This window comes from Elaeis guineensis, chromosome 2, assembly GCF_000442705.2.
Source record: "Elaeis guineensis isolate ETL-2024a chromosome 2, EG11, whole genome shotgun sequence".
Classification (NCBI taxonomy): Eukaryota; Viridiplantae; Streptophyta; class Magnoliopsida; order Arecales; family Arecaceae; genus Elaeis; species Elaeis guineensis.
Window position 1 is genome coordinate 89,153,369 of NC_025994.2, and position 16,234 is coordinate 89,169,602.

The 16,234-nt window shown below is 36.6% G+C and overlaps 1 protein-coding gene across 1 annotated transcript; it reads left to right on the forward strand.

Moving 5' to 3' along the window:
* The first annotated feature begins 5,345 nt into the window (after positions 1 to 5,345).
* LOC105054366 (hydroxyproline O-galactosyltransferase GALT6) lies at positions 5,346 to 10,466 on the forward strand. The gene is made up of 7 exons (XM_010935859.4): positions 5,346 to 6,357; positions 6,611 to 6,846; positions 6,942 to 7,229; positions 7,314 to 7,442; positions 7,558 to 7,731; positions 9,589 to 9,696; positions 10,107 to 10,466. Exons 1-7 carry the CDS (start codon positions 5,514 to 5,516, stop codon positions 10,311 to 10,313), a joined length of 1,986 nt encoding a protein of 661 aa, XP_010934161.2. The 5' UTR covers positions 5,346 to 5,513; the 3' UTR covers positions 10,314 to 10,466.
* Positions 10,467 to 16,234: the final 5,768 nt, after the last annotated feature.

Sequence of the window (16,234 nt, forward strand, 5' to 3'; positions counted from 1 at the left end):
TGTTATCCTTAAGGTCTCAATCTTCTTGGAGGACGATACGTCTTCCTCTTTTTTCATCTCCTAGATTCAATAATTAATTAACAATATTGTGCTGCATTACGTTTAATGAAGAATTAATTCGTCGTCTGATGAATAAAAAATTATTATAATTTTAAATTATTGCTAGTTGAGAGTGGTGTGCTCAAAATTTGTTGTAGAGAAAATAACAATTTTTCAGTTACCAAAAAAAAGCCTTTGATACCCTTGTCGAAAGCTCGAACATGTTAGGTGGTGCCGCTCACACTGGAGAAGGAAAAGAACTATTCTATAAAACAGGTTATAGTGTTTGGTTGAGGAACAGGTACAGAAAATAGGTTGAAGGAATATACTATTTTTAATGCATAACGAATTTCATGATTGTTTGGATTTATCATAAAAGTTAAATTACTTTTCAGTTTTTAAAAATATTTATAGGGTTGTTAAATGTAAAATGATAATTAAAGGGAATATGGACAAATTTCTTCCACAGTTTATATATATTCTACCATTTTGATGAAATAAACCAATATCATATCACAGTTTCGGTCTGAATTTATTGGTGCTCGGCGAGAATTTCAAAGGATATCTTCCATTTTGGGAGGATATTTCTCATTTATATCACAATCAAACACGAACTTGAGATCTGATTGGTAGGGATTGGATCTTGAATCGGTTTCAAAATTTTGAAAAATTCTATTTTGCGTAGATAGAATGAACTCTGGAAAAGTCATAACTCATAATCTAGTGGGCATGAAGGCCCGCCAGCAAAACATCGATACTTTTAAATATACTCTAATATATTTTTTATTTTTGCTAATATTATTTCTCATCATATTCAAAACTACTACAGCAATCTCAAAGCTAATCTTGGCCCCTATTTTTGTTCCGGCCAAAAAGGGGTTAAACGTAATCCGATATTGCTCAATTTTTTACCTGAAAAAAAAAAAAAAAAAAAAAAAAAAAAAGACTAAATGCAGTCTGGATTCCTTGTGGGCACAATTCCACTTGTTGGTAAAAGGCTTTGCCCAAGAGCAATGGTTTTAGACTCCCAATGGAAGTCCAGGAAACGACACCTGGCCAATGTAACACAGGCTGACAATTTCGAGTTCACATCGTAAGTTTTCTCAATCACGGCTAGTACGCTAAATATGCATGATAGTGATAGATAAACAAGCTCTCTCCAATCACGAATAGAAAGGAACCCGAACTCTTTGACAAATGCAATATATGTGCTTGACTAAAAAAAATTATAAAGTTAAATGCGTAATAGAAGAAAGTACAAATCTTCCACCAAAGAGAGGAAAGGTGAGTACCTCCGCTGCAGAAAGACATCATGGAGAGAATAATACTAGTGAAATCTCAAAAAAAAAAAAAAAAAAAAAAGATAAATATAGAAGACAATTGATGTGGTCCTAGCTGATACCACGATGATAAATAAGTGAATATTATAAATTAGTTGTTGGTAGATTTGTCCTATATTTGGGTTCACAAGTATGTTCATATATATAGAGATAACCGTAATTTCTTTCGATGCCTACCAATTTCTGAAGTGGTATTTAAGTAAAACCCATATATTTATAACAAAGTGTGAAAAAGAAAATTTAACTGGATAATACACTAAGGTAAACAGAATAGAAGATTAAGAAACAACTCTCTTGTATTTAATCAACTTACTTTCAATTTTCCTAGATGTTATTGAAGAGAAAAGTATTTTTAGCTCTTGGTCCCTCTTTTCTGCCACTGACCTGCATAGAATGCGACAAATTTTAGTTGCATCGCATATGGGGCAAATGAATTGTGGACTGGTCGTGGTAGTACTCTTGAATTCTGCATGAAATCAGTGGGAGAACAGTCTGCATGGCTAAACCGCAACTCCCAAGGAGTCAAATCTAACGGTCATGAAGGTCCATCATAAGAACATCAGCATTTTTATCATATTTGCTAATATTTCCGTCACCATTCGCAGGACTTCTCCACCAATCACAAAGCTATCGTTTGGCCCTCTCAGTAGGCAAATAAAAATTGTATGCAATCAGAGCCGGTCTACCTCCAACAGGATATGTATTCTAAAATTGTGGGACACGAGGACTTCTAGATCTTTGAAGGGTCGCAAACTTTGAATTGGTCTGATGGCTATATGGCCCCATCCAGTGGCATGTCAACTAAAAAGTCTTGACATTGACCTTGCTTAACGTAGTTTGGTACCCTCATACACATAATATTCACGAGTGGGTAAAAGGTTTTGCTTCAGACGCAAAAAGCTTCGGACGCAAGAATGGAAGTCAAAATGAAAAAAAGAAAACCCGGTCGGTGAAACGCATAGAGACAATTTAGGGTTAACGTCATTAATTTACGTTGCATGTGGTTGGGGGTGTTTCATTTGGGATTTCCTTTCTAGTTTCCAATGCCTTTTTTTATTAAGTAAACGATCAAATAGGCCGCAAATTACATCTCATATTTCATACACCTGACGTATCTATATATGACATTTGGGCAAGCTCAAAAAATACACTGCCAACTATATACGGTCTATATTTCTTTCCTCATTTCCGTCATGGTTAGCTACAACAGTATCCTCTTTGGGTGCATGTTATGTTGGAGGAAAATTTAAATTTGACAACTTAAAATTTTCCAAACGGATTTCTCTCAAGAGGTATTTTTTCATCTTGATTGAGATCTTCATTGGAGTGGAAAGATTTTTCTAGGCCTTTATATAAGAAAAAAGTTTGTCTAAACCGTTTGAGGAGGTTTATGGTACAGATGTGACATTAGTTTTTAATTTCTGAATGTTGGACACTTCAATTTAAGAGCCGATCTTCTTCTTTTTAAGCTTTCTCCAATACATCTTTTTATCTAATTCATCAATCTCTTTTATGATCATACTCGTAGGCAGAGGACACCGATTGTATCTTGAGATGGTATTTTCAAAAATTTTCTGTACGAGATATGGAAATACATTTTAGGATATGCTTCTAATTATTTTTCAATTTTGCTTTAGCTTCGTAAATTTGATTTTCTATAAAGGAGAGAATGATATTTTGTTAACTTCCTTAGACTACATCGGATCTATTCACAAACTGTGATCCAATTTGCTATAATAATTTATGTGTTAGATATGAGAGCTACCTTACCTTCATATAGTGCCCATGCTTTAACAATAGCAAGGGATTTTTTACTGGCAGGACCTTGGCGTCTACATGCAAAATCAAAAAATCATTACTTCTAACTAAGTTTTGATTTATGCAAAGCATATACTTGATTAAAATTGAGTATTTAATGGATGATTAAGATCCATAATACTTTACTCATTACAGAGTTAAATGTATGGAAAAGAGACGCACGGACCTCCACCATAGAAAGATAGCATGGAGAGGGTAGTATTAATGAAATCTTAAAAGAAAGGATAAATTTGCATGACAATTTGTGTTTATGCATTTCTATTAGCAAATTATCAATATATAGTCCTAGCTGGCACCATGATGGACCATGATGACAAATAGGAATGAGCATGGTTCGATTTGGACTGATTTCATGCTCAAATCTAAGCCGAACCAATCTTAAACGATTTGATATTTTTAAAAATCAAACTGGACTAATAGAAGATTGAAACCAAACCAAACTAATATGATTTAAACAGTCTGATTTGGTTTGGTTTATCGGTTTATATTATTATTATTATTTTTTTGTGATCTATAAAGACTTGTTTTCTTTTTACATAAGAGTACCATCAAGATAATTTATTAAGTAAAATAATTTAAATTGATATAAGATATTGTCACTCAATAAAATGAAATTCTTAAATAAACACCATCATTAAGGATTAAGATAAAGATCTTCAATACATTATAAAAAAATAAATAATCCAGTAAGTAAGTCACTTAGAGTTTAAAGCTAATCAATACAAGATCAAATTGATAAATAACACCATAAATTCAAAATTATTTTTTAATACATTAATACTCCAATATAAACAACACTCTAATTAAAATGATGTCGCTTTATTAAAGTTAGTTCGATTCGATTTGAGAACGATTTTATTTACTGAGAAATTTGAACCAATCTAAATCTATTTTTTATATGTCAAAAATCAACCAAATCAAATCGAATAAAATTTTAAACCAAACCCAACCTGTGGTTTTGTTCGATTTCACCAATTTGATTGATTCAGGTTTGATTTTTGCTCACTCCTAATGATAAATATATTAATAATATAACTTAACTACTCATAAATTTATGTATTTTTCAATCCATCAAGTATTTCATTATGAGAGGTATCTATAAACTTTTTTTCCTTTAAAATACCTACCAATTTTCTAAAGCACCATTTCTACCCAAGAAATTAATAAGTATGTTGGAGTCGAAAAATTATTTTCACATATGATTTCAAGAACTATTTTTTCAGGGAGTTTCCATAAATAGGATAGAAGAATAAATTTGAAAATTGCTCGTTTGTACTCTTTCACAAATTTTCTTTAATTTTGTTGCCAGTTATTTAAAAAAAAAAACATAGGGCCTTCTTTTCTGCCGTGCATGGGGTGTGACAAGATTTTAGTTCCACGAGGCAAAATTGCGGACGAGTCCAACCCAATAAAAAGCTGGCTCCTTTCTGCCGCGTTGTATTCCCTCTATAATCTATTAAACTATTTCATATATTCTACTTATTCCCGCCCACCATGGAGGAAGCTGTCATCGACCCCGGTCCAATCCCAATTTCCAGTCTAGCTTTCAGACTTCGAAAGCCAGGTCTACACGGTTTTGTCAAAGTTTCTTCCTCACCTTACAGTTCAACAACAAACTTTCAAATAATAAAAACATAAAAAGTTTTCTTACCAAAAAAAAACATAAAAAGTTTACACAAAGATATCTTAGAAAAGTTCGCTAACATCACGTCGATGTCCTAACTTCGTAATGGATTCCACCACTTTGCCGGGAGAGGATTGGGTGCAAAGTTTCGAGCAATAGAGCAGTGGAACAAAGGGGAGGTCATCTATGTAGCGTGGCAGGATTTTGTGGGATCGTTCTTGTAGTTTGATGTTGTGTATCCAGCAGCGAATCTCACGTGGTCTGTTTCTTTTCCGCGTTGTCTTGTTCTTTTCACCCACTTTCCCACTCCAGGCTAGCTGTTGCAAATAAGAATAACAATATAACAATACTAATAATACGACTCACTTCAAACAAGGATTTAAAAAAAAAACAATCAATTAAATATTCGAAAAAAGCCGACCCCAAACGGCTATTTTTTCTTTGCCCCTGGTTTTTCTTCTCTCCTCCTCTATTACGCTTCCTAGCTTCCTCTCGGCCTTCTCCCCTTCTGCCATTACTCCAAACTTCTAGTTTGGATTCTTTTAGGTTTGGGGCTGGGTATTTTTTCGTGTTCGTCGGTCGAATCCAAGTTCCGATTTCTCAAATCCAATCAAATCTAGTTATAAGATTGATTTAAAAGATCGCTTTTTTTTTTTTTTTTTTGCCTCCGTTCCTTTGTACGCATCGGGAAGATGAGGAGACTAGAGGCTGTCGTCTCTTTCAGCCGGCAGAGATTTCTCCGTATCCTCCTTGCCCTGGCTCTTCTGTACTTCGTTTTCCTTCTTTTTTGCGAGCTCCCCTTCGTCGCCCGGCAACCAGGGCCTCCCGGTGGCGCCGCGGGGTTCGTCCCCGGCGACGCCATGGCCCGCCCGCGCCACCTCGGCAGCGAAGAGGAGACCCAGGCGAAGTCCGCCCCCCTCCGTCCCTTCAAGCGCCCTTACCGGATTCTCTCCCCATCCTCCGGCCCCCGTCGGCGGCTGCGGTCCCCCATCGTCTCCGGCCTAGTCCTCATGAAACCCAACGACACTAACCACGGGGCCTTCTCGGAAATGGACAAGGCGGCGAAGGACGCGTGGGAGGTCGGAAGAATGCTCTTTGAGGAGCTGAAGTCTGCTCCACCGTCAGCAATGGCGCCGGAGGGGAACCGGGCGGAGGAGAGCTGCCCGCATTCGATCATGCTGTCAGGGGCGGAGTTCGAAAAGCGGGGAAGGCTGATGGTGCTCCCCTGTGGCCTGACGCTGGGCTCCCACATCACTCTGGTGGCGAGGCCCCGCCCGGCCCACGCTGAGTATGATCCAAAGATATCAGCACTGAAGGAAGGGGGTCGGGCTGTCATGGTGTCGCAGTTCATGATGGAGCTCCAGGGGCTCAAGGCCGTCGATGGCGAGGACCCGCCGAGAATTCTCCACTTCAACCCCCGGTTGAAGGGAGATTGGAGTGGGAGGCCTGTCATCGAGCAGAACACATGCTACCGCATGCAGTGGGGATCGGCCCAACGGTGCGACGGAGCAAAATCCAGAGCTGATGAGGAGACTGGTACGCCACAGAGTTCCTCATCTTTTAGAAGTAAATTTATGCACAAAATTATCATAACTTTTGAAGTCGAACGTTCATCCAAAGTTTTGGAAAAAAAAAAAATCCTTCTTTGTTGTAAAGAAAAGTAGGGGCTTTGAACTATAATTGGTGGGTGGCTATAAATGTTTGCAAATAATAACTCTAAATATACACAAGTTTTGATTACATGAAGTTGTTTGGGTCCTGAGTTTGATGTGTGGAACTGCCTCTGCAGTTGATGGGATGGTGAAGTGTGAGAAGTGGATCCGTGATGATGATAATGATCGGTTGGAGGAGTCGAAGACAGTGTGGTGGTGGAACCGTTTGATTGGTCGGACCAAGAAAGTTTCTATCGATTGGCCATATCCATTTGTGGAGGGCAAGTTGTTCGTTCTAACTCTTGGTGCTGGTTTGGAAGGTTACCATGTCAGTGTCAATGGGAGACATGTGGCATCGTTTCCTCATCACACTGTGAGTTACAGTTGATGCTTTCTAATTAAGCTTACTTGGCTTCTAAGTTGTGAAATCGTGGGTTCTTAGCTAATGTTCATGGTCTTGTTTTGCAGGGATTTGTACTTGAAGATGCAACTGGCCTGTCTTTGAATGGGGATCTCGATGTCCAGTCCATATTTGCTGCAGCATTGCCCACATTACATCCTAATTTTGCACCACAAAGGCATCTAGAAATGTCTGCTCAGTGGCAGGCTCCACCACTTCCTGATGAACCAGTTGAACTTTTCATCGGAATCCTTTCGGCAGCCAACCATTTTGCTGAGCGAATGGCTGTGAGGAAGTCATGGATGTCTGCAGTGAGGCCATCATCAAATGTTGTAGCTCGGTTTTTTGTTGCCCTGGTAACTTTCGGAGCTTCTTCAATGTGCTCTGAGTTGTTGCATTTGTAGTGTAGTAGTTCTAACTGATGCAAACATTGCACGCAGCATGCAAGAAAGGAAGTGAATGTGGAGTTAAAGAAAGAGGCAGAATTCTTTGGGGACATTGTCATAGTGCCTTTTATGGATAACTATGATCTAGTTGTTTTGAAAACTATCGCCATCTGTGAGTATGGGGTAAGTGAAGGTGCACTCTACTTAACTTTGAACTTCATTTATCGTGGTCAGAATTTCGTTTAAGATTTTTAGTAGTGAATTATTGGTTAAACCTCTTCCCATGTTTTGTAAACAGGTTAACACAGTTTCCGCTAAGTATATAATGAAGTGCGATGATGATACATTTGTTAGAGTTGATTCCGTGCTCAAGGAAGTGAAAAAAATTCCAGGTGATAGAAGTCTGTATGTGGGGAACATGAATTACTACCACAAGCCCTTACGTAGTGGGAAATGGGCTGTCACAGTTGAGGTATATATTTGCTACTGCTTGTTATTATGTGAACGATTTGTCTCAAATTACACTTATGAAGTTTACCATACGGACCTTCATTAGGAACATATACCAGCCTTTGCATTACTGATAAGTTTACTACATTGACCCTCGTGTTCCTTTAAATTAGAAACATATACAAGGTTCTGCATTTCGGATAAGTGAAGTGGATATAAAGTCTTGTTCTTGTTAACTTTTTCTTTTGGGCCACCAAATGACATTCCTTCTCTGCATTTGCCATGGGTGTCTTCCTTTTTAATGCATGAATGATCTGTACTGCCTTTGTTCTTTGAAATATTACTGTATCTCAATTTTTAGTGTTATTTGTGCTTGTTGAGATGTCAAGGCAAAGATTTGATCATGGTGTTCTGTTGCCACCTAGGTATGGTAACCAGATTGATCCTACCAGTGGAATGCATCTTATTCTTCATGATTTACTAGGCATATGTCCCTCATTTGCTTTCAAGTGCTGTATATGGGCAAAGCATCTCTATGTTTTCTTCATCACAATGTGTGGCTTGAACATCCATGCTTCACATTGTATGGCACAGGCATTGCCTCATCATATTTGGTTATGTAGCCTTTGCAGAATATATATGATGGCTGGCTGAATGTCTATGCATGCAAAGGAAACGTTAGTCTTCCTCTTAATGGGATTACCTATTGACTAAACCAATAGAATTTCTAAGTGCATCTTGTCCGAGCTGAGATTTTTATCAGTATTTGTTACTTTGTACTGGTGTCCATTTTTGACATTCGCTGGCTGTTTGAGGTTGATTTACAGTTAAAATTAACTATAACATGGCAGTTTAAAGCGTAATAGGTTCCCATGATTTTTATATTTTAGGCCCACTCTTCATATGATACCATGGATTTGAAGTATAAAAAGATTCATTTTATATTATTAAACTGCATGGCATATGCTCCTAGTGGTGCAGTGCAACAAGATAGACTGGTAGCCGAAAGATATGGCATTGGCTCCAGAATCCTGTTGTACTTATCTACCATTTCTAGGTACTTGCATGGTTATGTAGATATAACAACTCGTTGGTTAAATTACATTTTCAGAGCTCGCATATTTTGATATAATATTATCCATGGTAATATGATTGCCGGACTTGCTTGATAGACCTGCATGTCTAACAAATCTTAGTCTACCATATGTGTCTTCGAGATGATTTGTTTGGACACAATGGTTCTTGTTATGGTGTATCCTCTGATACCTCATCCATGATATCTAGCACCGGGTTTGTTCTTATTCTTTTCTTTTTCTTCAAAATAGTTTTACATATACTTAAAGTGGTGCATTTTAAAAGCTTTGTTTTCTCTTTAAACTATGATGTTTTGCTCTTAAAGTTTGCTGGTTTCTTTGGATGATAGCATATAGGTGTGAAGAAAAGGCATCATATATCCACTTTTGCATGGGAATTTGATATTCATCATTTATCATCTCTTACTTCAGCTTCTGAAAGCAAGTTGGTTAGCTATTTGTGGTGATATTCTAAATGTTCAAGCTTCCTTTTTAGATTTTATTCTTTTCATTGCTGCAACATCTAATGACACTGCATTTGTGGATGAGCTTGATACATTCACATACCACAGGTTATGTCATTCAGTGGGTATCATAGGTTTCCAGATGTTAACTTTTTGATGCAAACTTGTTAGTATGACATCATGTTACTGTTCAGTTATCATCTGCTCTCATAGCATGCAATTGTGCTAAAAAACAATAATCTGCAATGCCATAGATGAAGTATGCTGATAACATTGTCTCATAGTGTAACCATATATGAATTCATTTTTTGCTTCTTGAATGATTCACATTTTCTTTTTCAGGAGTGGCCGGAGGAAGTCTACCCACCATATGCTAATGGTCCTGGATATGTTGTATCATCTGACATTGCCCGCTTTATCGTTACTGAATTTGAGAGGCCCACATTGAGGGTAAGATCTGTTAACTTGTTATTCATTCATTTATCCTTCCTTGGTAGGATAGTTGTTTCAGACATACAATAACAGTTCATTTGGTGGAACCATCTTGCACACGAGTGAATAACCTTTTCTGCTGGAGGGGTTGAGATCAGCTGAATCCATTTGGGATCAGAACTGGCAGTCCCTCTTTCAAGAGATGTTTTCATTTCTTGCATAACGGCTAGGTTGTATGACCCATCTAAAACTACACCAAAACCAAATGAAGATCAAGTCAATCCTGCAAGGGGAAAGATTTTTTCCTATAATGGCCAATTTTTCTAGCAACATTAAGGCAACTTTCAATTTTCTGAACTGCATAAATATATAGAAATTGTACAACTTGGCAACAGGGTTTCTGACAAGGGAACTGTGCATATTTGCAGCTATTTAAAATGGAAGATGTGAGCATGGGCATGTGGGTTGAGAAGTTCAACGACTCGAGACCTGTCGAATACCTCCACAATCTCAAGTTTTGCCAGTTTGGCTGCATAGATGATTACTACACCGCACACTATCAGTCCCCTCGGCAGATGATCTGCATGTGGGACAAGCTGCAAGCAGGAAAACCACAGTGCTGCAATATGAGATGATACTGATAGGAACTTGATGCACGGTGCAGCAAGTTTTGCAGTGTTAGAGGCACCTTACATGAAATTAAGGCTTTCTTGGAGAATATGAATGGGTTGCCTCTTTATGTTCATTCTTTAATTCTTTCAATTATGGTTGGGGGAGATTGGCGGGCGGGGGGGGGGGGGGGGGTGTGTTTGCTGGTCCTGGAGAGAAGGGGTTGTTCAGTTGCTTCTTTGTATGTAAAGTGAACGAAAATAGCTCCTGCTGTAACTGCCCCAGCGCTATACTTCTTGTATGATCACATCTTGTCCAGATTCTTTATTGCTTGCCATACATCTTGTAAGGTACAAGATCAATGATATATGTTTATGCTTAATGATCACTTGTTCCTTTTTGAGTTGTTTCGGAAATGGTTCTGTCATGTATAACGTTTTCTTTTTAAGAAATTTTTGTACACAAAACACTTATATTGCATTTGGGGGTTCAAAATCTTCAACCAATCTCATGCACAACTGATGTTTGGCCTTTATGGGAGAAGAGCTGACTGCATGGTGTGATCAGATTACAGGCTTACTTTAAAGTAGTGTAGCGACCATCACTTTTACAGCCTTGAAAAATTTTGAACAGGTTCGGCCTAATTTATCGGGCTCAGCTGGTGAGCTCTATACTTGACTGAGACATGGCTGCTTTGAATCTGGTATGCTTTGCAAGCTTGGATTGTCAAATATTTGCCTTTTTTTATTGATCTTCGCAAAACACTTCTCTTTGCACTAGAGTTTGCACCTGAACTGTAAAGCTTTCATTCCTGTTGTTTTAATTATTACTATATGAAGGCTTACTTCTCTCTCTGCATGTCTAAACGAATTCACGACTCTCAGGACTCGGATGTTTCCTTCTTTATTTTCCTTGCCGTCTCCATTTTCTTTTGAACTTTCCAGCAACTATCCAATGCTTAGAACTTCTTTCCTTGCGGGTTTTAGTGATTTTGAATCTCATAATATCGGATTTGAAACTTGTTGAATGTTAAAGGGCTGCGGCCTGGGGGTTTATCCAGTATATTCTTTTGCAGGTGGTTCCTATGTAGAGAAGAGAAGCAAGAGGGAAAGGAAAGGAGTCACATGATGCGTTGCTCATATTTTCAGATATTTTATTATCAATATCGTATTATGCAAATGAAGTTTTGAAATTTTACATTGTTGTGACATGGAAGAGTGGGCATCATTGATCCCATGATGGTTGAGTCAACGAAGATTTTGACTTGTATAGAAAGAGATCATTTTTTTTATATAAATTATGGATAAAATTATGAGGCTTATGAATCGTACTGATCGCAATACACATATTATATATAAGTATTATTATTTTATAAAAATATTTTTAATTATTTAAAATATTTTTGTATTTCCAGAGATATTTAAATGGAACTGTCATGGGTCCTCTTTGCATTCTTACAAAATAAATCAGTCCTTTACTTTTAATTTCTAATAAATAAAAATATTGTTTAGAAAATAAAATTTGATTTCCTAATTTTTTGGAGTAAATATTTAATAATATCTATAAGAAACTGCCTCACTATTAAGGACAATATAAATCATCTTTTAGAGTGAATCTATTGTCCAACGAGCGCCTTAATCAGATGTCCAAGCAACCTTTTTTTTTTTTTTTTTTGAGAAATATCTTGGGAATTTTTTGACCTCTTGATCCTTTCAACCTGTCTCTTCGGACCTTTCCACCTACCTGATTAATAAGCCGGTTATCTACCCAAACGGTCTCCTAGCAGACGTGACACTCCAAGCCAACCATATTAAACTTGATGCTCCAAGCCGACCGTATTTTATATCAGTGTGACCTACCATAATCAATCCCTATCGATCAATTTCTTCCTTAACGGTGACTCTTTTTCCGAAAAACCTTTTCAACCGACCAACTGCAGGTACACCGGCTTCTGATGAGATTAATATCGTACAATATAAATTTATTTATTATTATTTTTTTTAAAAATATTTATTTTATTTTTGAAACTACTGCTCACATTGAAATCGTCATTTCAACTGACGGTTTCACGATCACATTGGCACTAATATAATTTTTTTTTTTTATGACAAACGGAGAGGAAGAGAGCACGATCGGTGGGCAAATGGAGGAGAGCATAGTCAAAAGAGGTGCTGGGAGGAGAATGTGGCTGGGGATCGGAGGTAGTGTCGAAGGCGTGGCGGATAGGGGCCGCGAGGGAAGGGGAGCACAGAGCAGCGACGGATGGTGCGGTTGCGGGAGAGAGCCACGGAGGGGTGGCAGTGGTGTCGAGCAAGGGGGAGGGAAGGGATAGGTCGACCGTCGGCAGAGGAAGATCGACCGGGGGTGGGAGAAAGGAAAGAGAGAAATAAGAAAAAAAAGAAAAAAAAAGATAAATATAAATTATAAATAATTTAAAAAATATTTTAAAAATTATTTTTTTAAAAAATATTATTTTAAAAATATTTTTAAAAAATAATTAATTATTATTATTTGAAATCACCATTTAGATGTTCGATTTCAGTGAAATCATCAGTTGGACTGGCGATTTCAGTAAAAATATTTTTAAAATAAAATACTATTTTTTAAAAATAATTTTAATTTTTTTAAAATTATTTATTAAAATTAATAATTTATTATTATTTTAAAAATTTATTTTAAACTCCTGCAGCCCAGTGCCGAACACCCACAACTCCCCCTCCGATGCCACCCACGACTCCTCTTCGCCCATCCATATATTTTTCAAAATTATTTTAAAAAAAATAATATTTTATTATTATTATTTTAAAAATAAATTATTATTATTTTTTAAAAAGTAATAAATAATAATAAATAAATTATTATTATTTTTAAATAATAATTTTTAAAATAATAATAAAATATTTTATTATTGTGTCAAGATACAGCGGTAACTACGGTTCCGAGTCAACTTTCTAATCTGTGTTGCAGCTGCAGTAGACTCAGACTCATCATGGACTGAGGTGTCTGGTGTATTTTTTTTTTAAAATTATTTTTTAAAAAAAATCACCCACCGATGCCACTGCCCTCACCCACCTCCAGTCCCTCACACCCCACCCTCACGGCCCCATGTTGCCCCATGGCCACTCGCACCACCACCCTCACCCACCCGCATCGCCTGTCCAAATGGTGATTTCACTGTAATCACCGGCCCATGATGAATCTGAGTCTGCTGCAACTACAACACAGATCAGAAAGTTGATTAGAAATCGTGATTGCCGCTGTACCTTAATGCAGTAATAAATATTTTTATTTTTTTTATTTTTTATTTTTAAGTATTTTTTAAAATTATTTCTAAGCATTTTTTGAAATTATTTTAAATTTTTTTATTTTTTTAAAAATAAAATAAAAATAAATAAATAAATAAAATATTTAAAAAATATTTAAAAATAATTTTTTATTTATAATAAAAAATAAATTTTTAAAATATTTATCGAGTAGAGAAAAGAGAGTCGTCCTATGATAGGGCGACTATATTAGTTGCCCTATAGTAAAACGACTCTACCTGGGATTGGATTTTTTTTAAGTAACGGAAAGAGGGAATGGGGGCCAGAGTGAAATCGCGGGCCCAAATGACGATTTCAGTAAAATCGACAGTCTAAGCGGCGATTTTTATTGATTTAAACTAATATTTCATTATTATTTTAAAAAATTATTTTTTTCTTTCTCTTTTATTTGAAAATATATTTTTAAATAATAATAAATTATTAATTTTAAAAATAAATTTTAAAAAATATTTTTTTTAAAAAATATTTTTTATTTTTTTAAATTATTTATAATTTATATTTATAATTTTTTTCTTTCGTTTCTTTCTTCCCTTCTTCCCACTCCACCAACCGATGTTTCTCTGCTTGCAGTCGACCTGTGCAGCACCACTGCGCCCCTCCGCGTCTCCCCTTCTATGACTGCATTGCCCGCTATTGCTCCACGCTCCCCTCCCTGCGATCTCTTGCTTGTCGCACCTTCGGCTGTGTTCCCCTCCCGACATCAACCCTGATCCCCCGATCGTGCTCCCCTCCCCTCCATTCGCCCACCGACCGCACTCTCTTCCCCTCAGTTTGTCCAAAAAAAAAAAATCACGTCGGCGCCAACGTGGCTGTGAAATCATCGATTGAACTGACGATTTCAACGTAGACTATAGTTTCAAAAATAAGATGGGAGATGAGATACTTTTAGAAATAAAAATAAAAAATAATAAAAAAATTACATTAAGGCTAGGATACCTTTCGAGACAATAACTTTTCAAACTTCGTGCCTTGTAAAAAAATTGCATCTGATCATTGTTCTATCCCAAAAGCCACTTTGAATTCGAAAATGGGAGACATATATTGTGGAAGAGATCTGTTGATCAAGATCAATTTTCCATAAAGATTGCCCAATATGATATCATAAAGTCACACCAGCTATGAATCCAAACACCATTTATACGGCCAAGCTGTGCAAATGAAATCTGCATCTGGCATCTATGATCAATAACCTCGATTTGGAGGAGTAAAAGAGATTCTTTCTGTGATCAAGGTCAGAACATGACCTACTGGCTTGCAAAAAGCTCGGCCTAACAAATAGATTTCGATTACTAGCCTACGGGCTCAACTTCTAGATAAAAGAGGTAGGAAAGGACCTTCAAGATAAGCAAGCTCATTCTATCTTTACAATTTTTTCTTTCCATTGTTCTTAAAATTTTGACTAACTAAAGTATCGAAAGGTCTCAACGGAGTACTCTCGATGAGTGTAGACTTCTTTTATAGATATCCTTCAGCGACGCAGATTCTTATTGATGCTCAACTTCAGCTACATTAGCATTCCACCAGAGTCTTATGACAATACTTCTCATATTTTAGATATTTTATTACCAACATCGTATTGTGTAAATGAAGTTTGAAATTTACATATTATATGTAATTGCTATAATTTTATCAAAATATTTTTTAATTAATTTAAGATGTTTTTATATTTTCAGAAAGATGTTGAAATGGAAATGTCTTGCTCTTTTTTGCATTCTTACAAAATAAATCTGCCCTTTACTTTTAATCCTAATAAATAAAAATATCGTTCACAAAATAGTGCGGACAAAATGCGATTTTCTAATTTCCTGGAGTAAATATTCAATAAATTTATAAGAAACTCCCTCACCATTAAGGACAATATAAATCATCTTTTAGAGTGCATCTATCGTCCAACGAGCACCTTTATCAGATGTACAAACAAACTTTTTTTTTTTTTTTTTTGAGAAGTATCTTGGGAATTTTTTGACCTCTTGATCCTTTCAACTTATCTCTTAGGACCTTTCCACCTACCTGATTTATTAGCCGGTTATCCACCCAAACAGTCTCCAATCAAACTTGATGCTCCAAGGCGACCATATGTTATATGTGTGACCTACGGTGACCAATCCCTATCGATCCATTTCTTCCTTAATGGCGTCTCTTTTTCCGAAAAACCTTTTCAACCGACCAACTGCAGATACACCGGCTTCTGATGGGACTAATATCGTGCAACATGTGTTGAGGCTAAGATGCCTCCTGAGACAATTACTTCTCCAACTTCATGTTCCATGAAAAGTTTGCACCTGGTCGTTGTTCCATCTCAATATACGGTTGTAGCGAAAATTTGTTTTTCCAAGTCCAAAGCATTTTGAAGGGTGCCCTGAGTTGTTTTTTCTGGGCAATTTGACTTCATGCTATAGCCGCCTGGCTAGGATGTAGAAGGCGATGTGCATGGCTGAAATTATCAATCGGTTTTTCATCGTCAAACAATGTTTTATGATGCAACTTTCACACCATAAAATTCTATATTATCATCGATAGTCACCATATCATCCATTCTGAAAATAAAATTTATTTATTTTTAAATATGATGAGACACTGTTAGTGTGATACATGATATATCGTGGTGATAAAAAAACGACTTA

Coding starts and splice junctions, on each gene's coding strand:
- LOC105054366 (XM_010935859.4), top strand. CDS start 5,514: ATGAGGAGACTAGAGGCTGTCGTCTCTTTCAGCCGGCAGAGATTTCTC. Junction 6,358..6,610: donor CAGAGCTGATGAGGAGACTG/GTACGCCACAGA, acceptor CTGCCTCTGCAG/TTGATGGGATGGTGAAGTGT. Junction 9,697..10,106: donor TTGAGAGGCCCACATTGAGG/GTAAGATCTGTT, acceptor GCATATTTGCAG/CTATTTAAAATGGAAGATGT.